General features: G+C 36.4%; 1 protein-coding gene across 3 annotated transcripts in view; it reads left to right on the forward strand.

Moving 5' to 3' along the window:
• Positions 1-23,963, forward strand: part of HACE1 (HECT domain and ankyrin repeat containing E3 ubiquitin protein ligase 1) — a 48,714-nt gene extending 24,751 nt beyond the window's left edge. For all 3 annotated transcript variants that reach the window (XM_054291730.1, XM_054291731.1, XM_054291732.1), the window contains 13 exons: positions 1,839-2,176; positions 3,349-3,417; positions 4,064-4,151; positions 5,367-5,478; positions 5,561-5,658; positions 5,846-5,933; positions 6,536-6,685; positions 11,712-11,908; positions 16,608-16,739; positions 17,425-17,523; positions 17,837-17,907; positions 22,551-22,664; positions 23,065-23,963. In XM_054291730.1, coding sequence (XP_054147705.1) covers positions 1,839-2,176; positions 3,349-3,417; positions 4,064-4,151; positions 5,367-5,478; positions 5,561-5,658; positions 5,846-5,933; positions 6,536-6,685; positions 11,712-11,908; positions 16,608-16,739; positions 17,425-17,523; positions 17,837-17,907; positions 22,551-22,664; positions 23,065-23,167 — 1,659 coding nt within the window. In that variant the 3' untranslated portion in view covers positions 23,168-23,963. The remainder of the gene's footprint in view (positions 1-1,838; positions 2,177-3,348; positions 3,418-4,063; positions 4,152-5,366; positions 5,479-5,560; positions 5,659-5,845; positions 5,934-6,535; positions 6,686-11,711; positions 11,909-16,607; positions 16,740-17,424; positions 17,524-17,836; positions 17,908-22,550; positions 22,665-23,064) is intronic.
• The last annotated feature ends 3,761 nt before the right edge of the window (positions 23,964-27,724 follow it).

Below are 27,724 nucleotides of genomic sequence, written 5' to 3' on the forward strand. Positions count from 1 at the left end.
ACATAAAATGCTGACAGTCGTGGATATAGAGGTGATGGGCAATGTTTACAAGTGTTTTATATCCTGAAGTTGGACTAGAAAGAAAGAAAATGAAATGTTAAAGCTGCCATGCTTGACTAGACTTTTAAATTAGTTTATGATAAGAAGCTGTGAAGAACTAGCTTTGGAAAAACAAATTGGGTGGAGAAGTTCTGAAAGGTGTGCTAAATCTGTCGGAAGTAAAAGATGAAACACAAGATAGTGGGGGAATATGGTGTCTGGCAAGCTAAACGTTGACAAATTTGAGGGAAAAAAAATAGATTTTAGTATTCTAGTAAATAACTACCTAGTTTCTCCTGAGTTATAGGGTGAGAGTACATCTGCATTTTAATTCTTCTGTGTATTCAATTAATCCTATTTTCCCTTAGAAAGTTTCTTTACATTATGTTTTGTGGTAAATGTCTGCCACATGGGTCTTGGGAGGAGGATAACTTGATCCTGTATGGCAGACATTTATGTAGAAAATGCTGCCTGTGCTGCAGATACTCAGATCACCATCTAGAGAAATGTGTGGTCACTTGGAGCACAAGCATTAAGTGAGTCACATACAAAGGATTGAGCAAAGCCTACCAGTGTTAGAGATTAGGCTGGCTTTCCCCCACACTTCTATTAGGAAAAAATGGAAGCATAGTAAGTTTTTAAATTGTGAATTTCAGCAGAATCTTTTAATTCAGAGCTCTTATGAGAAGTAATTTATTGTGTATTGAGAGCATGTCAACTATGAGGTGCAACTGACAGTGCTCCAGACAGTGTACAGGTGCTGTGAGCAGCTCTTTGTTTTCAAAAGCAACCTGAGAATATGAGAACATAACTCTCAGTATTTGCTAAGTCTTTGGATGTTTTCACTGATGAAAAACGTTGATGCAGCAGTAACATATGGGAAAAGGAATCCATGTAGAAGTTCACTCTTACTTTTGGAATGCTCTGAAGTACTTGAGTCAATTACTTCCCTATAGGATTCATATCCCTATGGTCACTACTCTGTGGGCTTGTGAAACACCATTAAGGGGCAATACAGTTAGCCCTTGTGGATTTTTTTATGCTTGTGAGAGGGCAACAGGTCTTATCCCTTTTCTCCTCTGTAGCAGGCCTGCAGCTCAGAGTAATGGACGAATTGTACTGGATTTCAATTATATTGGGTTTTAGCAGGTGATAGTAAAAAAAGCATGTCTTTGTTAAAGTAAATTAAAATGTATAGACTTATAATTTGATATGGGATTCTGCTGATACTTGTTTCTGTTTTGTAAAGCTCGATGTTAGTGACCTGTACAAAACATCTGAGGTACTATCAAAATGAGCTGTATGAGCTCACATTGTGCGTAAAGCACATTCTTACTAGACGCGAACCTGAATCTGTGAGGTGTTGTCTGGGATTTCCTCCATCTTCTTGGTGGAGGAAGTTCCTTTGACCAGGTTCTTCCTAAAGAACTGGCACTCTAGAAACTCAACCTGTGTATTCCTATTTCCCTGCTTGGCTGCAGTGGTTAGGCAGTAGTGTGCTGTGTGAAGCCAAACTCTGCGATATAGTTCTTCTGTAGTTCTTTCTAAATGAGTTTTTCTTTCTTCCATCTACTGCTTGATTTTCTTTCTATATGAAATTTTCTCTTTGTGCTATTTGGCTACAAGTGCAGAATTTTGTATGAGTATTTGCCTCTTATCTCTAACATGACCTCTAAAGGATCATTTAAAGCTTTAAAATGTGCATGATATTTATTTTCCTTAAGAGGATTATCACATTATTAATATTATCTGATGTCAGCATGTTTCTTTTTGTCTGTTTTTTCCTGTGTTTATTGCAGCCGCTGGAACTGCTCTGGCATTCTCTGGATGAATGGCTTGTTCTGATAGCCACAGAGCTGATGAAAAACAAAAGGGACTCTGCCAATATTACTTCTATTTTATTGAAGCAAAAAGGACCAGATCACCAAGATGCTACTTCTGCGCCTTCTTTTGCCACTGCAGGAGCTGAGGGAAGGAAAGAGCTGTCCGCTGATGCTGTCGAGTTAAAAACATACGATGTTGCTGGGAAGCAGGAAGCTTGTGCTGATTGTCAGGATGTTATCTCCATGACAGCAAACAGGCTAAGTGCTGTCATTCAAGCCTTCTATATGTGCTGCTCCTGTCAGATGCCTCAGGGGTAAGGAGGTTATTCATTTTCCTTACCCAAACTATTACCATTTTAAAATCATACATACTTTCTGGGAAGAATGTTGATACTGACCACATTGTGTTAGTGCCAGTCAAGGCTATGCTGTTTAATGCTTTCACTTGTTCAGTTATTTGAATGCTTTTTTTTTTTTATGGTTCTAAAGGCGCAGCACTGCAAGTTTTCTGTAGTGCTGCTGCCTATGAATGTAGCTGCACTAGGACATATTTTGTTTTGAATGTCTAATGGCTCTTTGTAATCATGTAATATACTTGTAGGTAGTAGGATTTTGATATTTTGAAGTTTAGCTGTATTTGCTGTTGGTTCTTAATGTGAAATTAACCCTGAATTTAATGTGATTATCCAACAAGAAGAGCTATAAGCTCAGATAAAAAAAAAGTGAGTTATCTTTGTGTATGAAAATGATGGCTAAGGCAAAACTTACTTGACTATATATAACTGTGATATATAACTATATATATATATAACTATATATATATATATATATATATATATATATATATATATATCAAGGAAAGTTCAGTCTCAAAGTAGTGCTCACTTGGAATCCTGTCCCAAGTTGACAAACGTAGTTTTGTGTGGAACATGCAGTTCAGCTTAGGTAAACCTAATATCATTGAGGTCTGGTTTAAAAAGGAAACAAGTGTGACCACTTGTAACTGAGGTCTTTGTCTGTTCAAGATGGTTATGGATTATATTTATGACTTTATGGATTATATTCATGACTAGAAGATTAGGCAAGTATGAGGGTATTACAAGCTCCCTGAGGAATGTAGAAGCAAGGGTCCTACTACATGTCAACTCTTGGTTATTCCTAATCGCCATAAGGATTTTTCTTTCTCTGCCAAACTGAGTTGAATAAAAGCTTTCAAACTGGGCAGTAATATTTGTTTGGGGCATAGTTCTCTGTGGATGTTCGGGAAGATGGTTGCTTATTGACATTTTTGCCTTTTCTGTTAGAATTCTGAAATTTCTGTTTCTCGTTATGAGATCTTCATGCTGTTGAATATTTAATTTCATGATGACTAGTTGAACAGCATCAGTTTCTATTTGTGTAGTATTTTAACAAAACCCCAAGAATTTATGTAATTCAAATTAGTTTTGATTGCACTAACCAAAAACATCTTATGATTTTTGAACAGGATGACATCACCTCGTTTTATAGAATTTGTTTGTAAACATGATGATGTCCTTAAGTGTTTTGTTAACCGGTAAGCTTCAACAAATATGGACCTTGTAATCCACCCCTCTGTTCCTCCCTGGCAGTAATTAAATTTTTTTCTTCTTGCTGAGTTGTATTTTTAGATTGTTGCTGTGATATATGAACAATATACAATATAATGGTCTTGCTGAACTCAACAGTGTAGATTAATGATTCGGAGCTCAGACTTAAATGAACTCTTCTGCATATTTAAGTGATCTATTTGTAAGATTCATGAACAAACTCTATTTCACAGAGCAACAGAATAATTTGATGAATGGATTCTTTCCTTATATTTGTTCCAAATAAGGCCTTCCCTTTTAAGGTAGATGAAAACTTTCATTTTTCCTCAAATGTGTGATGACTTAAAGGAGTCTAAACTGTCTTTGTACAGTTGGCTCTTTCCAGAGTTTCTCTGGGACTGCCAGGTTTATAACCTTCCTTCTATGTGAGGAGCTGCTTCAAATCCTCCCATGTTTAACAGATGAGGTAGTATAAGTTGTTTGGAAACAAGAGTTAGGAAAAAGGGATAAAATAGAAGAATCTCTTGAAACTTTTCTATATGATTAATTGCATTGTTTCTTTATGTAGACTTTTTGCATTGTGAAGCATTATTATTAAATCTCTAACAGGCTTCTAACCTATTTTTCTTTCAGAAATCCCAAAATAATTTTTGATCACTTTCATTTTCTTCTGGAGTGTCCTGAATTAATGTCCAGGTTTATGCACATCATAAAAGCTCAGGTAAATGTCAGGAGGTGCTTAGTTACAATTTCTGTGAATATACAAAGGGTGTTTTTTAAAAAAAACAATATTTAAAGGATTTCCATTTGGGGAGGATGAAAGAACTAAACATGGCTTCTAGTGCTTTTGAATCTGTAATGTGGAAAGATCATATTAAACAGACATGGCAGCCAGATTTCTGTATTCATAATTCTGTAAAATACATGGGTGAGTCCATTTGAGATAACCAATGTTGGATGTGTCTTACAAGTCCAACTTTCAGTTCAAGAGTGAAATTTCTGTTTGTAAATCTACTTGTGCACATCTAATAGATTGAACTTTAAAATGCTTTACCTTCCCCTAAATGACTTACATTTTGAGACAAACCAAAATACATCACTATTACGTGATTTGGTCGTAGTTAGTGGTAGCTCATTTAATGAAACACCATGTCATCTTGTTGTCTGTTCCAAGAGCTTTATTTCCTAAGATGTGAACCATACTGTGCTTTTATTTTTAAAGATAAATTGCTTTTATTAATGCAGTTTCATTTTTGGGACATGGTGTAGGCGTATTGTTTATTCAGTCTTTCATTGAAATGTGTGTTTTTGAAACTCACTACCTATGAGTAATGAGGAGACCCTGAGAACTGATATCCTGCTTGTTAGATCAACTCACTTACATGCTGTGAATTGCAGGGGATGAGAAAGGCCATAGTTGTATCATATCTGTCTCAAAAGAGTTGCAAAATGTCAATAGAAGCATTGAGTCAAACAAGTTAGAAACTTCTCACCCAGGAATTGCTTTGTAAGGTTTCTGGTTCCTCTGGGCTGTTTTATATTGCCAGTGAACCTTACTGCAAATAGGGCTGGTTCATATCACTTGTGCTTCTGTGCTCAGCTGTGGTTGATTATCAGTAGTTTTACAGAAGCCAGTGACTTATTTCTTATCTAAATTCCTACATGCTCTCCCCTAACCTGTAAGGAGTTTTGTGCTATTTTTCTCTTCTGTGGAAAACTTAAATAGCTATTTCTGGATAGCTGGTGATCCAGTCTTTCTGCAAGCACTCAAGTGCACATCTAGTCCTTTCTTCTTCCCAAAATACTGTATAACATGCTGGGGTGACTCTGCACATCTCAAAAATTAATTGAGAACTATGCATAGCCATTTGCTTATGGGAGAGGAATTATTCAGGGGAATGTATGTGTGTAATGTGGTTTGCACCTTGTTTTGTAGCCATTTAAAGATCGCTGCGAATGGTTCTATGAACATCTGCACGCCGGGCAGCCAGATTCAGACATGGTGCACAGGCCTGTCAATGAAAATGACATACTTTTGGTTCACAGAGGTATTGTGTTCTCAATGGAATTAGTGTGTCTTTGAAAGATGATGAATGAAAATGAAAAAATTAATTGGCATTTTGTATTTAGATTCTATTTTTAGGAGTAGCTGTGAAGTTGTGTCTAAAGCAAACTGTGCAAAATTAAAGCAGGGGATTGCTGTGAGATTTCATGGAGAAGAAGGAATGGTGGGTAAAAGTGCATGGAACTTTTACGTTTTTATGGCATTTTCATATGGAAATATTAATTCTCATTCACAAGTGGGGTTTTGAGCTAAAGCCTACTTTAAAATTACTTAAAAAGAAATGTGTTACTCAGCATAACCATTGAGTGAAAGTTTTGTGTACTAATATGCTTTATTCTCTTGCCATGCAGGGACAGGGTGTGGTGCGTGAATGGTTTGATATCTTATCCAGTGAAATAGTTAACCCAGATTATGCCTTATTTACCCAGTCAGCTGATGGTATGTCTCTGCCCTTTTTTTTTCTTTTTTTTTTCCTAAATTTAGGGTGTCATTTTTTATAAAAGCATTTTTATAATCCAAAAAATCTGTGTAGAGGCACAGATTATTTCATGAAACCTAGAAGGAGAGGTTCAGGTCTGCCTGTTTGAAGTAGTTTTCTCCACAGAGGCTAGGACTGGGCTGTCTCCTGCCTGCATCTGGCTGGAGACATATGAGAGGAAGTAGATATATTCTCATCCTTCCTTTGAGCATGTTCACAAGTTGACAGAAGCCAAGCCCATTAGAATGAGTAAAACGTGTATAGCAATACAGTAAGATGGAGAACCAAATTTAGCAGTTAGTAATTACCTTGTTGTTGATGATAATTATTTTAGAACAGTGCTTTGGAGAGTGGCTAAGCAGTATCATTGTAATAAGATGTTGTTACATTCTAAGACATTTCTTTCTGACATCCTTTTGTGTAAATGAAAAACCCCAAACAGACTTTCAAAACCCCAAGAAAAAACTCTTGCAGTGTTTTCAGATGCTTGGAGTATTTGATAAATAAAAGCTTAATTTAAAAAAAAAAAGTAATGGAACATGATAATATTTCTGTTTTGTAGGAACAACATTCCAGCCAAACAGCAACTCTTCTGTAAATCCAGATCATTTGAACTACTTCCGTTTTGCAGGCCAGATCCTGGGGCTGGCTCTGAATCACAGGCAGCTGGTGAACATCTACTTCACAAGGTCGTTCTACAAACATATTCTTGGTATGGTTTTATTAAAATACTGCCTATTAGTCATAACAGTTGGCTGAGTAGTAAACCTTTATTTTTTACTTTTGTGTATGTTAAAGATGAAAAAGCCTTGGAAATTAATGTCTTGGTAGTCTTTCATGTACATCAGAGTCACAGCAATTCTTTGCATTACAGCTATGAAATTCGTTTACTCTTCTGCATAGTGTCATTCTTGAGAAATGAAAATAATTGTTCCCTAATTAACTTCAGATAGACAAAGCTGAGAATGTTTGTGAACTCTGGCAAAAATCCATTGGGCATTCTTGATCACGTCTGAAGTTTTTCACTTATGTGATGGTTTTTAAAAAGGTGAAGCCCTGCTGTTGAAAACCTCTCTGTCCACCTATTCCTACAAATACTACTTATTTCCCAAAATAGGGTGTCAGAACTAATGCAGGTTCATCCTGTCTCCTTAATGAGAGAAGTTAATTGACATGCTTTTACTGTAGCTTTCAAGAGGATTGGACAGACATTTGTATAGAAATATAACTTTTCTAGTAGGATAATCTCTGTTAGCTGGTGATATCTGTGGTCTAGGGCTTTTCTCTGCTCTTCTTTAAGAGCCTTTGTGCCTCTTGACTGCTGAACAAGATGCCTCTCTTCTGCATTGTCATGAAAGAACTTCTCTTGAAAGAAGATGTGATTCCCTGTGCATTCTTGTTACTCCTCCAAGTACATAAATTTATTTGCTGTTGCATGCAGAATTTCCTTGGTGTTCAGTCACTAATATTTGGAAGTATAAGATAGCTTGATGGTTTTCTGTCATCGTGTTGTCTACCTGCAGTCTTCCTGTAATGTTTGCTGAGTCCAGGGCAGATTAACTCTTAACTTCAGGTTTGCTGTTTATCTTCCCTGGAAGTGTTCAGAGAACACTTGCAGTTCATTGAAGGTGCAGGCTCAGTCATCTCATCAAGATCTTCTTCACAGAGGAGCGAATTTTACTCCTCTCCCTCAGTACTGCTTTCTGTGAGAGTGACTGTGCTGGGCAGGAGCCAGTGGAGCACAGCCAGTCTGCAGCACCATGCTGGCAGTGCTTCCTCAGGCTCCCCAGGTCACTGATCTTCACACAGGAAAGTGGTTCTAAAGCAGAGCTATCATTGCATGGCACAGTTTGGTGCTGATCTAAGCCTTGGCCTTTGACATCAAGAGTGAGTAGAAGAATCATGAATGATTTGGGTTTGAAGGGATCTTAGATACCTTGGGCAGGGTCATCTTCCTCTAGACCAGGTTGCTCAAAGCCCTGTATAACTTGGTCTTGGAACACTCCCAGGAACGGGGCATCCACATCTTCTCTGGGCAACCTGTTCCAGTCCTTCATCATCCCCACAGTAAAGAAATTCTTCCTAATATCTAATTTAAACTTACTGTCTTTCAGATTTAAACCATTCCCCCATGTCCTATCACTGCTTGCCTGTGTAAAAAGTCCCTGTCCAGCTCTTTTGTAGGTTGCCTTCTGGTACTGGAAGGCTGCTTGAAGGTCTTCCTGGAGCTTTCTCTTCTCCAGGCTGAAAAAAGTCCAACTGTCTCTCCAACTGTCTCCTCTCAACTTCATAGGAGAGGTGCTCTGGCCATCTGATCATCCTTGTAACCTCATCTGGACTTGCTCTGACAGGTCTGTCCCTTATGTTGGGGCCCCAGAGCTGGCTGCAGTACTCCAGATGGGGTCTCATGAGTGTGGAGTAGAGGGGCAAAATCATTGCCTTTGACCTGCTGGCCATGCTGCTTTCATTGCTATGAATAACACTCACAGGCTAATTTCCTTGTGATACATTCACAAAAAAGAAAATCTTATTTTTCTGTTGTTCAGTGTTACCTTGAGAATAGTGAAGTGTTGAAGTGCTGTTCTTGTCACCTCTTTTGGAAATGGCTGCTAATGATTTTGGGTTCTTTACTGGTTTTGGCTTGTGATAATATGCTTGGCTGTTGATTTCTGAATTGACAAGATGACCTATTACTTACTTTTTTCTTTTTTTTTTTCACTTTGCTAGAATAAGTATTGCAAACCCAGCAGCAATCATTAGTCACTGTTAATAAGGTCTAACTGGTCTTAGTAAGGCCTTGTCATTCCATCATTCTGTTTTACAGGCATCCTGGAACTTTCTAGAGGTTTATACACATTAAACTTGTTTAAGGTCAAAATGCTCACAATTCTTTATCACTTCTTATTACTTATCAGAGACAAAGAACTGGAAAAATTACACCTCCACTTCTCAAAGTAGTTGCTTTTTCTGCCTCAATCACTGTGATTTGTTTAAACCTTTCCAAGGCCTTTTCCATGAACTTTGCACATCTCCTATCTTCTTGTTTAAGGAATTAGAGTTGTGCAGCAGTGGGTGCTCCTGAGAAGATTTGTTTTATTTTTGCTAGCTCTTGTTCATGTCAAATACAAGTTATCTGGTTATAGACATAGAAATTCCCTTCAGCTTCTTGTCAGGCCTTAAAAAAGGAGTATAAATTCTCTTGCAGTTTGAGACTGTTTTCATTCCTTTGGTTTTTCACCTTGCACTGAGATCCTTGTTTTCTGTAGTGGAAGTATATCCATCTGCTGATGGCACTGAAACCACCAGCTGTGTGCTAAGCCCTTCTGTGTCTGAGGAACACTGTGAATCTCTTTCAGAGAGGAGCTCCTCTTTTTAGCCAATAGACATGACCTGGAAGTGACTTAATTAGAAGCTGAAACCTGTATGAACAAGTGTTCATACATTTCTTTGCGTCTCAGGTGGGTGCATTACCTTTTTCCACTGTGATGAGTTGAGATCTTCCTGCAACAGCATCTGGTAGGTGAGGAAAGATCATTAACATATGTGATGACCCAGCTAACACACAACTAATGTGGTTTATAAGGCATTAGATATGTAGTGTGCATGATTGTTTTTTGTGTGTGTGCTGTGAAACCAAGCAGTGTTCCATAGGTCTGCATGTTTATTAGGGCTGCACTCTATTCCAGATGTAGCACAGGGAGAAATAGTCAGAAATTAGTAAGATCTCTTAGGTTTACTTTTCTCACACTTCTTATCTACCAGGCTTCTGCTTAAACAGGGGAGGAGCAGATGGTTTCTCCAGGGCTGCTTTCCAGTTATTTTTTACTTCTTTACAGATATGGTTACTGTCCTGTTAACCTCTGCCTTCAGCTTACAAAGACAGTGTATACATTCTTACCTGTCCTATCTACTCTTACATTCTACTCTATAATAGAAAGTAGTCCTTGAAATGGCATAAACAAAAGTGAAGGTTCATTTCTGGCTCATATTTTGAACTGGAGGCCTTAAATCTTGAGTAATTAATAAGTTTGTCTCAGAACTTACCCGTATCTCTTGGAAGTTCTGTGTTGCACAGAACATACCTGCTTCTCACAATTATGCTGAGATAGATTTCTCTTCAAACTACAGGGGCCTCAAGGGTATACAAGTGAAAGATACGTAATATTTTGGGGGATTCACATTTTTCATTATAAATCTGATAGAGTTTTTTATAACTGCCTGCTTGAGTCTATTCATTGGTAAAATATCTCTCAACCAAATCACTGAGCTTGCTTTGGTCTCACAACATGCTGACTGTGAGTGTACTCTCATCATAACACTTGTTGAGTTTCTTCTCTAAAGGAACCTCTGATTCCTACTTTTCAGTCTTCTTTTCCCACATTTTGCACATATCCCTCAGAGTCATCATTATTTCTACGTCTCGTGTGTCAAATGCACATATGCTTGCTAGTTAGCAAAAGTGAAAGTCCTCTGGAAACTACTAGACAGCTGTTAGTTTTTTTATTTTGAGAGAAGTGGTAGTGATATTTAATCAGCAAGTTATCCCTCTCTTAAACTGGTGTGTTGCTTGATTTTACTTGAAAAACAATGCCTTACAGCTGTCTAAACACCATTGCAGTGCTTGTCAGCTCTTCCAGGGAAATACTGTAACATTTTTTACACTTGGATGTTTTGCAGTGGCTGCTAACCTTTGAATTTTGTGTTTCTCTGGGGTACTGCATCCACAATCCATAGTGCGCTAAGGCTTCTCCTAATGGGCACCCTTATGACACTGCACAGTGCATGGGAGATGGTGAAGCAAGGACAGTACTTCCCAGTAACTTGCTTTTCCCTAAACCTACTGCTACCCTCACTGCCTGCCCCTGTTCCCAGATATTGTATCTGTCTTGGTAGCATTGAAGTATCTATCATGCCAGAGTTAAAATAATCGAGGTCTGCTTTCTTGTGAAGAGAATAGCTCTCTTGCATAAACTAGGGTCACTTTGTCCTGGGCCCATTTGCTCAAATGTGCTTGAGTGACATCCCTTTGAAGGGGTTTGTAAATAGGCACTTTCTATACTTGAATAAAAGTCAGACTTCTAGCAACTCTCCTTTTAATGCTTCTAAATTACTTGCAACTTCAGTTTGAAATGTAAAATTTCAATAACAACAACAACAACAACAACAATAATAATAATAATAATAATTTTAAACTGTATGATAGATCTCACTTCAAGTATGATTAAAAAGAAGAACACTGAAGAGTAATAGAGTTTTCTGGGTACAGGAAGGTTGTCTCCCCCTCACCCCCCAAGTAATGCTCTGAGGGAAAAGATACTGTTATAGAGAAATATGGTATTTGCATTTCCAAAATGTAGGTAGAAAACTTTAAGACTTTGTAGGAAACATTTAACATTTTGTGTTCAGAATGAGTAGATGCTTTTACTGAAATCCATTTTCGAGCTACAATGGTGCAAATTTGTTTTTTCTGAGTGGTATGTCATTTGCTTCACTAGGAGGAAAAGCATACAGAGGAAACTTGATTCTGTAGTAGTTTAAAAATACAGTGTGCACAGTTCTGCTGTAGTTAGCAACAGTGCATCCCTTTTCCCCTTTTGCTATTACTGCATTATTCTGGTTTTTCTCTAGAGGGCAATCTTCTACCATGTATTAAGTTAGAATCCTTTTTGCTTTTTCCTGTTTATTTGAGCAGTTTTGTCTCTTTGTTTGTTTTTTTTTTTTTTTTTTTTTTTTCCTAGGCATACCTGTAAATTATCAGGATGTAGCATCTATTGATCCAGAGTATGCAAAGAACTTGCAGTGGATTTTAGATAATGATATCAGTGATCTGGGTTTAGAGCTGACATTCTCTGTTGAGACTGATGTGTTTGGAGCAATGGAGGAAGTGCCATTGAAGCCAGGGGGTGCAAGTATACTTGTTACACAGGAAAACAAGGTGAGTGTACAGGTTTATTCAGAAGATGGTAGCATAGTACAAGCCATTGGACTGACTTTCTGAATAAATGGAAGCATGAATGGTATACCTGTTTTGGAGAAAATACAAAAAAGATTGCAGTTGCCAACACTCTTTCCTCTTTTTCTAAGTTAGCATGTTACAGAAATAGTAGTAAAAATTTTTAAAAGAGTTCAGATTAGAGGTTCTTCTTTCTGACAGAACTGTGGAAGGAAAATGGGATCAATTTAAATGAAGGATTTATTTTGAAAGTTACAAATATTCCTGAAGTTAAGTCTTAGGTATATATACCAAGGAAGTAGAACAGTAGCAATTGCTAAACATAAAATTATAGGTGATGTTGCAAAGTGTGCTGCCTGCCAGGCTGGTCTATAGTATTGCTCTAATTAAAATGCAGCTAATGGACAGAGTAAAAGTCTGCAGGAAGGTTTTTCAGCCATTTGCAAGTCACTTGATGTATATGGAAATAATCTGCTTTTTAAATTTACTTTAATAGTAGCAGGTTGAAAAGCCCCTGATTCCTCTGCAGCATTAATTCAAAAAAAGAAATACAGGAAAACACAGCCAGATTTTGAAGATCTGTGTAGAAATTATGATAAACACAAGTCTAATTGAATCCTGCAGCTCCTGACTAAACAGTTCTGAGTAACAGCAGGAGTGTCATGGGTAGACCTGACCTGTAGTTTTTTATAACCTTGACTCCTGGTCCTGATGTCTGCTTTGTGTCCTGATTTTTATTCGTGTTTTTCTGTATTTCTGATTTCTGTTTGTGTTGGGCTGGCTGAGCCTGTTTTCTGTGCTCAGTAAGCATTTGGTTTCAGGAGTGGTGCAGCAGCTGCTGCACTGGGAGCAGCCACTTGGTGTCAGCCTTTGTTGCAAGGACATTGCAGTCTGTGCTGGAGCAATTGGCACTGGATTCTTGGAGCATTAATCCTCGTTTTCACTAAGGCAGAGTGTCATTCCAATAGCAGGAATACATCTTATTATTAGCCTGATTCTGCACCAATTCCTGCAATACAGTCATTTGTGAAAGAATACAGATGGTAAAAGAAGTCTAATTGTGGAGGTGGAGGCTTTATTATCTGTTGGAGAAAACAAGAATGTTAATTCTTGTGTCTGGTCAGTCTTAGCTTCTCAGTATATAAAAAAGATGTATTTAACATAAGTTGTAATTTCATAACAACTATTTAAAACCCATTTTCAATTAGCATAAAATTAGAAGTTTGCCCACATGAGGGTACTACCCATTATCAGCCTTATTTTCTCGCTAATTTTAGAGCTGGGGCACAGTCTAAAAAGGGTGATTGAAAATCTGTAGAGATGCTTCCATTCTGTCTCATCAAGCCTTTGTCAGCATGGCAGGAGGGGACTAGAGTTGGTGTAGCTTTAATTTGAAAGGTGGTAAGAAAGAGGTGCTCTAGTGGTAGTTTTGGAACTGTTAATATTAATGCATTTTTTGAATTTGAACTTGGAAAATGTGAAGTCAAAAGATATCTGTAAGATGTCACTGTTTTGTTCACTGATGAAGTTGCTGACAATGATCAAGTTGTTGAAAATTGGAGATGTGTACTTTAGGGGTTTGGGGGGATTTTTTTCCAGTTTGTGTAATGTAACATAGTTTTGCAGTATGTTTTGGCTTAGCTGTTCTATCAGTTTAAATAGGAATGTGTCTACTTTATAAACAAAAACCTCTTTTTCTCCTGCAAGTGATAGCTTGGTTTTTTTTTTCCACCTTTACCCAAGGAATAATAGATCACTGTTTAAAACTCATTGTATTTATTATACCTCTGGAAGAAGAAAATTCACCTTCTAAAAGAATTTGCTTTGTATGCACACTTGCAGATTACCTGTTAAAATTAAATTATGAATGAATCTTTATCTCTTAAAAAACCTAAACAACAAACACATTAACAAAAAATCCCCTGTGCCAAAACCAGAATAAAACACACCCTTGCCCCTCCCTGCACAGAAACCACCCAGCAGTCCCTGTCCCTCATTGAAAACTGAAACAGAGTAAGTGCACTACTAGTAAGAGCTGTTTGTAAAGTGTTATTTTCTTTGAATGGGGTAATTTTCTGTTTTTATATCAGCTGTGTAATAGGTGAATGGTTGTGGGACAATTAGATGATGCAAATATTCATGTCTTGAAATTGCTGTCCATGTAGCCCAGCTGAAATACAGTTATAGCTTGGTTCAAATGCCTTTTGTCATGGTAATGGAGAGACTTCAAAGGGAAAAGCCAGACTTTGTCCTGAATTTATCTTTCTCTTTGCTGTGTATCATTTTGCAGCTTTCTACTTTTTAGGAAAAAAATAAAATCAGGTGTAGTCAAGGTTTTACTTTTGTTATATTAAAGCATGGTGAGATCTCCACAATCCTGTGGCTTTCTCAGTCCTCCCAGAGCCTGTCTGTGAGCTGGCCATTCTGTTTGACAGTAAAATTGTAGGTATTTTTTTCCAGGCAGCTTTAAAATGGAGCTGCTCTCTGAATCTGAAAATCATCATAGCCATTGATCCTCATCTCACAGTATATGGGATTGTGAAATCGAGGAAGCATGATCCCTGCTTTATTTACCTCAAAGTAAAATACAGAACAACCCCTCACCCAGACTAGACTTTGCCATTATATTTGTGATGCACATCTAATGTGTGTTCAATCAAATCTCTCTTCCTTAAAGAAGCCTGGATCATAACTTTATATACTGTGTAGGAATGCATAGGTAGATCTGAAATGATGTAGGTATTTCTGTTTTGTAATGGATTCCTAAGGCTTCAGAGGGGAAAAAAATGTAAATGAAATGCACAGAAAGCAAAACAAATTGACCAGGTTGTTTACTGACATGTATTATGTAAATTCTGTGCTGCAGGTCTTTCATCACACACCAGTCCTGATAGCCAGGATGCTTGGCTGTTCCAGGCCATTTTAAACATTTCTTGGTACACCTAAACTACAGCAACTGCTTTCTCTCATAATTAAAGTGTTCAGTGTAGTGTTTTTGTCAAGCATAAAATAAGTAATCTTTTTAAAATTGATTTTTCAAAATAAGGTTGTGAATTTTTCTTTCCGCAGCCCTGTTTTTCTGGGTAGCCTAATTTACAAAAGAACAGTTTAAGAAATGTAAAACAAGCATTTCTGATCATTGAAAACAACCAGTGTTACCATTGTTTTGAATCCTGGTATTGCAAAAATTTCTGATTTCTTCTGTATTCACAGACTGACAATTTTGTCTAGTGCACATAATCTCCTTTGGCTGCCTGTCAGTCCTCAGAGAAGGGAGCTGTCTTCAGGTCCACTGATAGTAGAAACAACCTGGGGAGATTACTAGACTGAAGCTTGGTTTTTGGGACCAGTACTGCAGTTGAAGTTATTCTTAGGTCATGTTTTTCTTCAGGGCACTTCACAAATTAATTGTTCTCTCAATCTAATAAAATGGTGATAATTCATTTTAAAGTATCTTTCAACTGCAAGCAACCCCTCTGTACATCTGTGAATGTAAGGAGCTGGGTTCAACAAGTATCCTTCCGTTTTGAAATGTTGCATAGTTTATTCTCTTTTTCAGAAAGGGAGGAAAGAAAAAATGCTTGGTTGCTTTTGTGCAGGTTCAGAACATATAAGTTTAGGTTGAAATATTTTAAAATTAAAAATCAAAGTAGTGTTTTTGTAAGATTGTTCTCTTGAAGAAAGCTGATAGTTGAGATGGTTTAATTGGGAGATACATTTCATGATTTTCTTATTAAGAGTCATGATTATGAAGTCAAAACATTTCTTTAAACAGAGTACCTAAATAATCTAGGAATAAATTTTGTTTTCAAGTAGAAAACTATTTTCTTGAGTAAAGAAACTTTGTTAAACTTCTGTAATTTGGTCAGGGTAGATAAAACATTTTTATATAATTTTAATGCAGGCACTTTTCCCTTCAAAAAGTCACTTGTCTCCTTCTAAAAGCCTTCTTCCATTAACGCCTCCTAGGCTTTTGTGTTCTTAACAAAAGCAAAGTTCTGGTGGATTCCTTTTCTGGCATCTTTTAAAGGGGAAAGGAGTCCCCAGATCTCTAAGGCATGTTATAGTCTGTTCCCTGGCTATGATGGAAGTTGTTTTCTGGTAGTTTTCTTTTTTAAAAACCAAGGAAATTTTTCAAGACTTTCTTTAAAAAAATGCATTTCTTATTAAGACTAATAAACTCTGCAGGCTTTATTATGTATTATTTTAGGTTTCCAGAGACAGGGAGGGGAAAGCAAGGAAGCTTTTTGTTTCACAAGCATTCCTTCAGAAGTCAACCCTTTTTCCTTAGTAATGTCAGTTTGCTTAAATAGAGTATTTTTGCTTACAAACATTGGTGTGCTTATGGCCTTAATTGAGCTTAACAGAAGTGGTATTAGATGTGGGCATGACAAATTAAGTTTTGTTTGCTTCCTTTATCCTAGACTGAGTCCCCATTTTTTGACTTTTTTTTTTTAACAATTCAAACACTTCTGTTTTGTAATTGTCTTAGGAAGGAAGACAGAAGAGCAGAAGGGGCTTATTTTGGGTTGCTTCCATGTGAAAAATAGAAAGAGACTCTTAGTACCTTACAGTGGAGGAGATTTGTGATGCATTGAGGACTGCATTTGTGTGTGTGAGTTTGTTTGAGCACTGTGTGGTTTTGCTGGGGTCTGTCTTAAAATTGTTTTCTATATTGCAGGCTGAATATGTCCAGCTTGTGACAGAGCTCAGAATGACAAGAGCCATTCAGCCTCAGATAAATGCCTTTTTACAAGGCTTCCATATGTTCATTCCACCATCTTTGATCCAACTTTTTGATGAATATGAACTGGTAAGATGAAATGCCTACATATTTTTAAATGCTTTGTTCAGCATTCTTCATCAGCAGTGGAAATGATGTAGATGTAAAGCTCAATAACCACAAAATAAAGGTTTTGTAGATTTTACATTGGCTTTGTTTCCTGGGCATCTATCAGTGAGGATCTCATTATTTGTATTCCTGCTTTTTCTAGTTAGTCAGGATTTCCATCTTCCTGAAACTTCACATGGCAGTAATAAATGCCCTAAATTGTAATTTCATTATGGAATTGGCATGTTGTGGCCTTTAAGTCTTTACATATTTTCCTTGAAAACAGCAGTAAGGAGATGCTGTCTATTGTCTTTACTTTTTCTGAGTCACAGATTCAAATTCCAGTAAATACTTGTTGGTGATTTGATCTTCTGTAATCAACACATCTCAAATTGTGTCTGAAGCCATGGCAAGACTCAGAGATTTTTTCTTGTAGGTTCTTGGGCAATAATTTTTATCTCTTGCTGGTGCATACTTAAATTAAACAGATCATATGAAGTTTTCTGAATTCAAGAATCTTCATGTATTAAAATTTAGTTGTCGGTTCCATAAGGTTGCAATAAACTAAAAAAGCACTGCAAGCTTTCTTCTTCTCAAAGTAGCATAAACTCTTGAAATAGGTGGTTAGTCAGGAGGACTAATGACCGTCTATGTGCTTCTCCTGAAGGAGCTCTTGTTGTCTGGTATGCCAGAAATTGATGTGAATGACTGGTTAAAAAATACAGAATACACCAGTGGCTATGAGAGAGGAGACCAAGTTATTCAGGTAAAATTATTTATTTGTTTGTTTTCTTTTTTTTTTTGAATAATGTAGACTGCTTAATCAAAAAAAAAAAAAGTGATTTTGTGGTTGTCATTATATGTGCGTGTTTGTGGAAGCTTATTTTGGCTGAAATTTATGGAGGTTTTTTTATACTGTATTTCTACATTAAGTATCTTAATTATTTATGAATTTGGTTCAAAGAATTCCATAATTTAAGTAGTAAACTTATATATATTCCATTTATTGTTTTCTCAGTATATTTTCAAGTACTACAAGTATTTAATGGAAAATACAAACTAACTTTTTTGTCATTTAGTGGTTCTGGGACGTGGTGGAAGAACTAACTCAGGAAGAGAGAGTGCTACTATTACAGTTTGTTACTGGCAGGTGAGAGACTCTTCTGTAAGAACAAATACATTGTCTAGATACTCTGAAATAAGAGACTTGAGAGACCATAAAAGATCATCTAGAAACTGTTTTGCATACTGGTTGTTCTATACATTGATGGAAGTAGACAAAGTGTATGTTAATACTTTTGTTGTCTCTGTTGCCTGCAAAATGATTGATTACTTATTTATTATACTTGATCACTTTGCAAGAGGCCTTTGTTGCTGTCCAGACTGTTTTTGACAAGGCCATAGTGAATTTAAATGAGCTTTATATTCTTTTTCCTGTTGCATGTTTATGTAACTCTTGGCTTTTCCAGCAATCAGCTGAGGCTGTAACATATGAGATAAGAACATTCAGCCAATATATACAGAATATCCTTCTCCTCAAGCTGAGTTGAATTTAACATTAGTGCACTGTGTCAAGATAAGATGTAGCCTTATGGAAGACTGTCTGCTTTATAAAGGTTTTCTGTTCTAAATTCTATTTGTTCTTTAGGGAAAGCCACTTTTATTTCCCTTATGTTTTGGGGGCAGTGAGGGAATATTTTAGCAAAAAGTGCCCCTGTGAGCTGGGTGAGTTGCTGAGCTTGTGGGTATAGACATTTCACAAAGTGGATCCATAGACACAAATGTGACACCTGAGTTGTGCAGTCCAGTCTTTTTCTGGTAGCAGGCAGAGATCACAGCATCTTCTTGGTTTGATGTTCCCTTAATATTCTAGGATTAGTAGAGTAGTTGACCTTTTGTGTATAAGTTTTGTGGTTAATCAAAGATAAAATAGAAATTAAGATCATCAAAACTGCCTTTTATATTAAGGAATTTCACAGTCACAGATGTGTCCTCAAATGGCCTGGTCTCCAAATTCTATTAGTTTCACTTGTTTTATTATGAATTTCCTTGGTTTTAGGGATCATAGATGATTTAAGAAGCTAGTTGTACGCACATTTATCTCTTTGTCCTCTGAGTAAATAATTCCTGAAGTTGTAACTGCACATGTGGGGCATGCCAACTGCTGGTCTTTCATTTTTAGTGGACCAGTCCATTTCTAAATCTAGAAAACAAATAAGGATCTTTAAAATGTAAGGTCATGTTTCAGATGCTTCTTAAAACATTCCAAATGATGCTGAAGTGGCATTCAGTATTTTCATGGCATTTGGGATTATCTACTGGACTCTAAGAGGCACATTCTATCAAGTTAACAGTTACACTGTCTGATTAATATGTGCATCAGCATCGTTTGTTTTGGTCACAAATCACCTGCTGTCTTGTTCTTACCCATTTGCTTCTTAGTAGCAAAGAAATTTTTGGTGTGGCTTTAAGAAATCTGGTCTGGAATTTAAAAACATATTCTGTTTAGGATTTTTTTCCTGTATCACCTAGGAGAAACCCTTTGTTTTTTCTTCAGTGTTTGAAATGCAATGGATGTATTTTCCCCTAAGTATTTAACTTTTGAAAGTTACCTCTAATAGTGATATGTAGCTGGCACTTTTGCACATAAGTCCCCAGACATTCCTACTTTCTTTTAAATGGAAGATTTAGGTGATGACTTTTCTGTGAGCCTAGTACAGTAGTCAGCTGATACCTTAAGTAAAATTTTACTTTAAAAGTATACCTGATTTCAAACTAACATGTTTTTCTGGCCTTAGTGAAGAATTTGTTTCTATGGGTCCTGGTTGGCAGGCTACATTCAAAAGTCTTTTTTTCCCCTCTCTTTCCCTTTATTCTCTTCTGTACTTTGACTTACTTGATTTTTGTGCGTGTGTGTGAAGTGGAACTGTTCTTTCTTTCCAATCAAAGACTATGAAATTAATTTAGTGAATTAAATAAAATAGATTTATGATTATGTCTTCAGTGTTTTTATGACATCTCTAAATATTTCTTAAACTTTTCCTTTTGCCTTCTTCCCCCATTTTTACATCTCTCTCTTTTTCTCTTATGGAGTCTTACTTTTGTAGTTTCAGTGGACATAACATTGCATTTATTGTTAATACCAATTTTGAGACTCTTTTAATAGCAGAGTAATTGTCATGAGCAAAGTTTGAACATATTTGGAGGTCTTTGCACACCCAACAAAAAGTCTAAAAGTTTTTGTGGCTCATGTTGGGGATCTGAAAGTTCACTTATGATGCCATTTATTCTTTCTCATCTAACAGCTGCTTGAGACATTGCCAATACTACAAGCTTTTCTTATTTTTCCTCATCTTGATCTGTTTGATATTTATAATGGTATTTGGCTATTTTATTGTTAATTTTCTACTGGCAACTTCTGATGGAATTTTTAGTGAACAGTTGGAAGGAAGTGTTCACAACTTGATAGATTCTAAATTATAAATTCTACTTTATTTGAATTCTACAGCTGCAGAGATTGTATAGAACTTCTTTTGGGACTGTAGTTTTTGTGGAGCAATAAGCAATATGCTTATGCTCTTTTAAGGAAAATCCAGCATAGTTGTTAAATATGAAAGATATGTATGTGTCTACTGTCATATAAGAATAAGAAAATGTAAGGAAACAAACTGAAAATCTCTTCTACAGTGTTTTCATTCCATGCAAATTTATGCAAAACTCGTCAGTGGAAAAATAGGTAGAAAAGTCATGATTCAGATGTAAACATAGAAATTTCCAAAGCTATAGAATTGTATTGTTGCTGTTGCACACAGCTATTGTGATATTTCTTGCATCTATTTAGAGGTTTTCTTTACTGTATTGGCAGTGTTTTGCTTGGAGAGAAGACTCATTCTTGGAGGCAAAAGTTGGCAGCAATCTCTTCCTTTTAAATGTTCAAAGCCCTTGCCCATGCTTTATGATTTTCACCTGTTTTATGGAAAGTATTATAAGTTACATTGAAAAAACTTTAGATAATAGTGGACTGAAAGAAGTTTTCAGCAGTTAGGTCTCTGTTTATTGCTGATTTGAATGTGGGATGCTTATCAGAGGGGAGGAAAAAAAGTCATTGCAGGGGAGGCAGGGCTGTATCGGAATGTGAGCCAAAACCATGGTATAAGAGTATTGATGTACCATCTTTACTGCTGTTCTGCATTGTTCCTGTAAGCACAATTCCATTTGTATCAGAAATTATATACTGCAAATAATCAGCACTTCTCTCCATAGTGGTTACTTTGTCTAGCAGTGTTTGAACAACAGCTCAACATTGCTGTTGTTAAGCTGGGTAATACAGATTTATGTGTTGGATACTACAGCTAGTTCTAAAAGGTGTGTTTAAAAGGTGTTACTGTGAGTTGTGTCCCAGCTCCTTCACATTCAGCAGCAGCAACCTTTATGTTTGTGCATTTTTGCCAGGTAGTTTTACTGTGAGTGGAAACATTACTTATTCTGTTACACTTGCTTCTGGCTTTTTGGGGTTTTTTGGGTTTTTTTTGAGTTTTTTTTTCCTTAGTTTTTTTTGAATGCAAGGGCGGTGCTAGCAAGATGTTATCTTGTAGTGTATGTTGGCTTAAGTTGATATTATGAAAATATCTGAATTTTATTCTATTTGTTAGTTTCGAATGACAGAGAGGGAGTCTGAACAATGGGCTATTTCCCATTTACACCTGAAGTAATCTTTGAATAATATCTTGGTAAAGGGGAAAAAAAGAGTAACATGATTAAGTGAGATGGCATTCCTGAAGATGCTAGTGATTTTTTAGTGTGTGCTAGTTTTGCCATAGTTTGTCACTGGGCTGTAGTGTGACTGATGTAATGGTTTATTATAAGTTACTTGAAATATTTGGTCTGATGTAGTACATGAAGAGACATGTCAAGGACACTTTGCTCATTTGTTCCACAGATAGTAATCAGAGAATAAACTGTTTTTTGATGTAGCTTAAACTTGAAACATAAATAGACATGTTTGTCTTAACTGAGATAATGCCACAATCTAAGAAGGATATAAATCTGTTAGAAGGCATCCAGAGAGGCCATGGAGATGGTGAAGGGCCTTTGAGGGGAAGCTGTGTAAGGAGCAGCTGAGGACACTTGATGTGTTCAGCCTGGAGAAGGGGAGCTTGAGAGGGGACCTTGGAGAGCTCATTGCAGCCTGCAGCTTCCTCAGGAGGGGCAGTGGAGGAGCTGGCACTGATCTCTTCTCTGTGACCAGGGACAGCACCCAAGGGAATGATGTGAAGCTGTGTCAGGGAGGTTTAGGTTGATGTTAGGGAAAGTCTTTTCCCTGGAGGGTGGTTGGGCACTGGAACAGGCTCCCCAGGGAAGTGCTCACTGCCCCAGCCTGACAGAGTTCAAGAAGGATTTGGACTGCAGTTTCAGGCACAGGGTGTGATCCCTGCAGAGTTAGGAGTAGATTTCAGTCCTTGTGAGTCCTTTCCAGCTCAGAATATTCTGATTCTATGAACATTCTGCATCAAAAACTGGTTATAGAAATGAGTCCTTCTTGCAGGCAGAATTATCTTAAATGTCAGCCAAACAATATGGTGCCTATTGTCAGTGGACTGATGTGTTATTTGGTCTTGTAATTAAAAACTTTTAAACAATGAGAATTTTGATACCAGTAAGAAAAAGGGAACTTTAGTAAAAGTATTAGTAACTGTCAAATTATCCTAAGTAAGAGATATTTTCAGTGTAAATGTTACATTTTTTTGTCTTACAACATTATTGCACTGCTCTAACTTCTGTACATTTTCTCAGTTCCAGGGTGCCTCATGGTGGCTTTGCCCATATAATGGGTGGCAGTGGATTGCAAAATTTTACTATTGCTGCTGTGCCATACACTGCAAATCTTTTACCAACATCAAGCACATGGTATGTTAACTATTCTCATTAAAGTATCTTAAAACCAGGGCTTTTTCATGTCAGTCACAGTCAAAAGTACAGTTCTTTAGCATATTGAAAGGTCAAAAAAAATTTAAACAGTTTCTGCAGTATTCACTTTCCAACATGAAAGTGGTGGCTTTATCCCAAAAGATGTTACATTATGTTTGCTCATTGTTTGCAACTCAAATTTGTCTAATTAAATGTAGTGAAATTAATAAAGGAATATTAAATTTAAATTACTGTATTATAACTTACTGAAGTGAAAAGCAACTTAATTTCTTGCAACATATTCCATACATGTGATCTCTTCAGAGTTTTTGATCAGAAATCTTTACTGTTGAGTTTTTTCTGAACTGTGGTGTTCTTTTTCCTTTTTTTTGATTTCCAGTATCAACATGCTCAAGTTACCTGAATATCCAAGTAAAGAAATCCTGAAAGACAGGCTTCTTGTGGCATTGCACTGTGGAAGCTATGGTTACACAATGGCATAATGAAGTCTAGAAAACCCATCTGACTGCTAATGTGCAATTCTGAGTGGCAGAAGTAATTTTGGAAACTGTCAATAGAAGAGCATCTTAGATGCTGCAGCCCATTGGGGGGCTGGGTTTCAGAACAGCGCCATCAGCTTTTCCTCCATTATTGTGTTGTCAAGGTAGCTCTCATACCATCATAACAAACCTCTCAGTATGCTGTATTTTCATTTTTTTAAATTACAGATCTGTATGGAAATCAGTTTACATGCTTTTCATTATTACTTCAATCTGAGAAAAGTTTATCAGAATCTCTTTCCACAGTTTACATTTGATTTCCAACTATTTGGTTAAATGACATTTGCATTGCAGTTTTCTTTGCACTCAGATGGAATACTGCAAATGAAAAGAGTTGTACTTTATGCTTTATTGCATGTGAAAGTGCCATTTATTTTTGCAGACCACTACAGAAAGTTCAATTGGAATATTGTACAGTTAAGACAGAGCTGATGTATTTTCCATTTCTTTGCATAGTAACAGAAAGAAAATTTTATAACTTTTTAGTATTCTAATGTATATAATATGTAAAGATTAGACTGTTAAGACTGGAAAAACCCAACAGATTGAGTTTACCTAGTTTATATAAGAATTTACACTATATTCTACTAAATATTTAAAGTATTTGTGACTTTATAGTCCACTTGCAGTTCAGAATTTGTAAATATTGTTTAAGATCTATATCCATTGTTTGAATGCCTTTACCCTTTCCTTGATATAATTGTATGTTCAAAAGGTATTAATTAAATTTTAATATTTTAACCAGAATCTGAATGTGACAAATTTGTGTGTCTCTGTGGGCAGATTATTCTTTTTTCAACCAGGATTTTATTAATCTTTCTATAATTTAAATTGCCTTGGAACCAGTATTTGAGGAGTCATTGTCCAAGTGTATGGATAGACATAAAAAAAATGCACAAGGAAGTAAATTGAGCTTACGAGGGTAACTGAAAAAACTGTGATTCTTAGAATTTCATGTCAAAAATCTATATAGAAGTATTTATTGCTGTTTTTTTGGATTATTTATTGCTGGTTTTTTTCAGGTTTTATTAATTTTAATGTAAAGCATACATAACCTCTCTGAGGGAGTGAGAGAGAAATCCATGGACCATCTTGCCACAGTAATTTTCCTCTGGACTAAGCTTTATACATGAATTTATTAGCTTCATTTCCTTTTTGGTTCTGTTTGTGCACATGTTGTGTAAATGTTGGTTTAAATTCTGAGTCTGTGGCTGCATATGAGGAGAATACCAGTTTTAGGTAGTGGAAAGAGCAGACACTTCCAGCAGAACAGTCCAGGGAAAGCTGCTTGGCTGTTGCTTTCAGGAAAGGGAATGAAATCTTGAAATGAGATGACTAAAAAAAAGTACAATTGAAAACAACCCTGAAAATTTGGAAATAGAATGACTACAACCAAATTAACTGAGATGAAATGAGGGGCAATGAAAAGGACCAAAAATTGCCAAAATTACTCCAATTAAAATCCTGAAATAAGGGAAAATAGGTAAATAAACAGAGAGTAGAAGAAACTAAAGAAATGACATATTAAGGAAAAAAAGGAAAAAAAAATCCAAAATCAAGTGAAAGCAATAGAAGTGAATGGGATGACAAGAGGTGCAGGGAAATGGACCAAAGCTTGCCCAATTAATCCTCATTGAAATCACAAAGATTTCATTCCCTTTCCTGAAAGGAAATGGGGAGATGCTGGTCTTCTCTGGCATGCTTGAGGAAGCTTAGGCTATTTGAATAGTTTGGATGTTTGAGAATGTGTGGGGTTTTCACATTTAATCTCAGTTGCTTTGGATCCTTCAGTTTAGCAAAAGTACTTGGCTTTCTTGCACAGCTGGGCTGTGCTTGGTTCCCTGGTTCTCTTGCTTATTTTATTATGTGTTTCTGCAAGGTACATTGGTAGAGGACAGTGTTTTGAGCAGTATGAGGTGTTTGTCAGGCATTGGGTATTTGTTTTCTTTATGTAAACTGGGATTTTTGTCTTTATCTAAGGTTTTACTGTAAATAGTGCTGTTCGTTAATGGCTATGCAATCTGTGCTTTTTTTTTTCCCCCTTTCACATATTTTATTTGCAGTAATATACAGCAGTTTTCACGAAGCCAAAACATTCCATGCTCCTGCAGTGTTCAAAATAAGTCATACTGCAAGGCTGAATGAAGACAAAAAAGAATTTTTCTTTTTTTCACATCTGTATTATACTGTAGGTGACAACAAGCTGAGTTTGGTCTCAAACAGTTCACCTAGCATGCTTGGCAGCTGGCTTTGAAATGTAAGGGAGAGCAGAATTTTAATGCTCTCAACAGTTTCCTACGACACATCTCCCTGTTACAGCCTCACAATGGTAAAGCAAATTTTTCTTGTTGCCTCTGCCCCACATTAGTCATGTCCCTTATGATGCATCTTGTAGGATTTCCTGTAATGTTTGCACTACTTACCCCCCTAAGACATTAGAATGAAATTCCTCTAAAATCCTCCTGTAATAAAAAAGCATGAAGTAAATATGTAGATAAAGGGAAGAGAGCTGTTGATGCTGGACTCTTGGTATAATATCAGCCTTTTTATTGCTTGTTTTGAGCAGGGTTTTTTCCTGCTGAAACTGAACATTGCTGTTGACTGCAGCTGACCATGTGAAGTTAGCAGGATTTAATTACTGCATTGAAAGACTGTTTTTTAGGACACCTGTGCCCTATTAGCAACAGGGTATGAAAAGCCTGTTGAGAAACTATAACTTAATATAGCTTATAGTTTAGAATGGTTAATTGGTTTATATTTGTTCTCCCACTGTGCCAGAACAAGGCAGGGTGAGTGTTTTATCTTGGAAAGAACAGAGCAGATGTCTTGTCAGATCATAGATCATGAGTGCTCATTAGCTTTTATTATCTTTATGAAATGCTAGATAGCAGAGCCTAGTTTTTGATGCTTGAAAATGTATTGTGCATCTAATGTTGCAAAGCCATTAAAACCATAAACTGTGAAATGCAGCTTAATGACTTCTACTGTATGTTCCATAGTCAAATAAGATGGAAAATGGAATGAGAGAAAGATGGTGGTTGGCCTGAATTTTCCAGATACTTGGAGACTTTCACATGCACAATAGAAAAAAATGTTAGGATCACCTGTGCTTTAGAAATTATGGTTAAGTGAGTAGTTTATTCAGCTCTTATTACTGAGAATTTTTAGCATGTCCATAGAAGAGCATTTGTCTAGTTAAGAAGTAAAATCAGTGAAATACTAAACTGGTGCTAAGAACCAAAGCTTTAAATCAACTAGATTAAACCTCCTCAGGGATTCTTGAGTTGTAAAGATAAGTGATTTTCAAGTCAGAACATCTGTTTTTATGCAGACTTACTATAGACAAGAGACAAGATAGAGAAGAAACTGTGATACATGTTTTATAGACACACTTGTCAATTCAACAACATTTTACACTCTAAGGGCACTAACAGAGCTGATGTACTTCTGTGGGGCTAGCTGCTGTTTAGAGGCAGTAGGAATCACACCACATAAAGAAACCTAGTGTAAGGTTACTGACTTAGGTTAATTAGTGGCTAGTTTCATATGACAATATGAAAAACTCTGTGCAGTTAGGTAGATTGAAACATTTCTGATTATGTGTGTAAGGCACTATTTCTAGTTTCAGTTTTAAAAATCTGCATGTAATTCAAAGTAATAAAAAATTGAATTAAAACAGACTATACTTTTAGTTTGGGTTTAAAAATGGCATTATTGCATGTCTTTCCATAAATGGTATATAATTTAGTTGGAGAGCATTGTTTTTGAAATGCTCACTTAATATGTTTGAAATGCTACAAATTGGGCTCCAAACACCACTAAGAAGGGCTGCAGTGGTCCATTGAAATATTTCCTCTGAAATCAATGTCATTTGTGTGTCCATCATTTGTGTTAAAAAGCCTCTCATTGGAAACACTTTGGTCTCCTTATTTTATTAACTACTTTATGTTGATAGGTTTTCTCTTGTATCAAAGCCCTCCCAGATTTTTTCCTGATTTTTTTCTCTGAACATAATGTATAACCATTGGTAGGAATAGCAAATAACATCCCTAAATTTGTGTCAGGTTTTTCCTATGGGAAATTGTTTTAAAAAATAAAATATGCTAATATGATTGGAAACTAATGCCAAAAGAGCAGAAGTTGATCAGGAGTACAAACACTATGAAGGGAAGCGTCCCTGAGCTCACTGTTTGCAGCTGCATATACTTGCTACATTAAATGTTTGTGACATTCTGTGCCAAGAGTTCAACTATTCAGTTTCATACTGAAGTGATTCATTGGGATTATTAGGATACTCCTGGGATGGCTTTGCCATACTGATTGCTTCTGACATACCAGTTTGCTTAGATTAAAAAGCAATTGTTGCTGTCTAGTCAGATTTATAACCCCTGGTGAAAGGAAACTGAACCCTAGTACTGTCCAGTATATAAAAACACCTTCAGTCTACAAATTACATGGATTGGAAAGAAAACTGAATACTTGCAGAATGATACTAGTTAA

Source organism: Melozone crissalis, unplaced genomic scaffold (genome assembly GCF_028551555.1).
Source record: "Melozone crissalis strain CALT ecotype California unplaced genomic scaffold, PUWL_Pcris_2 ptg000106l_1, whole genome shotgun sequence".
NCBI lineage: Eukaryota > Metazoa > Chordata > Aves > Passeriformes > Passerellidae > Melozone > Melozone crissalis.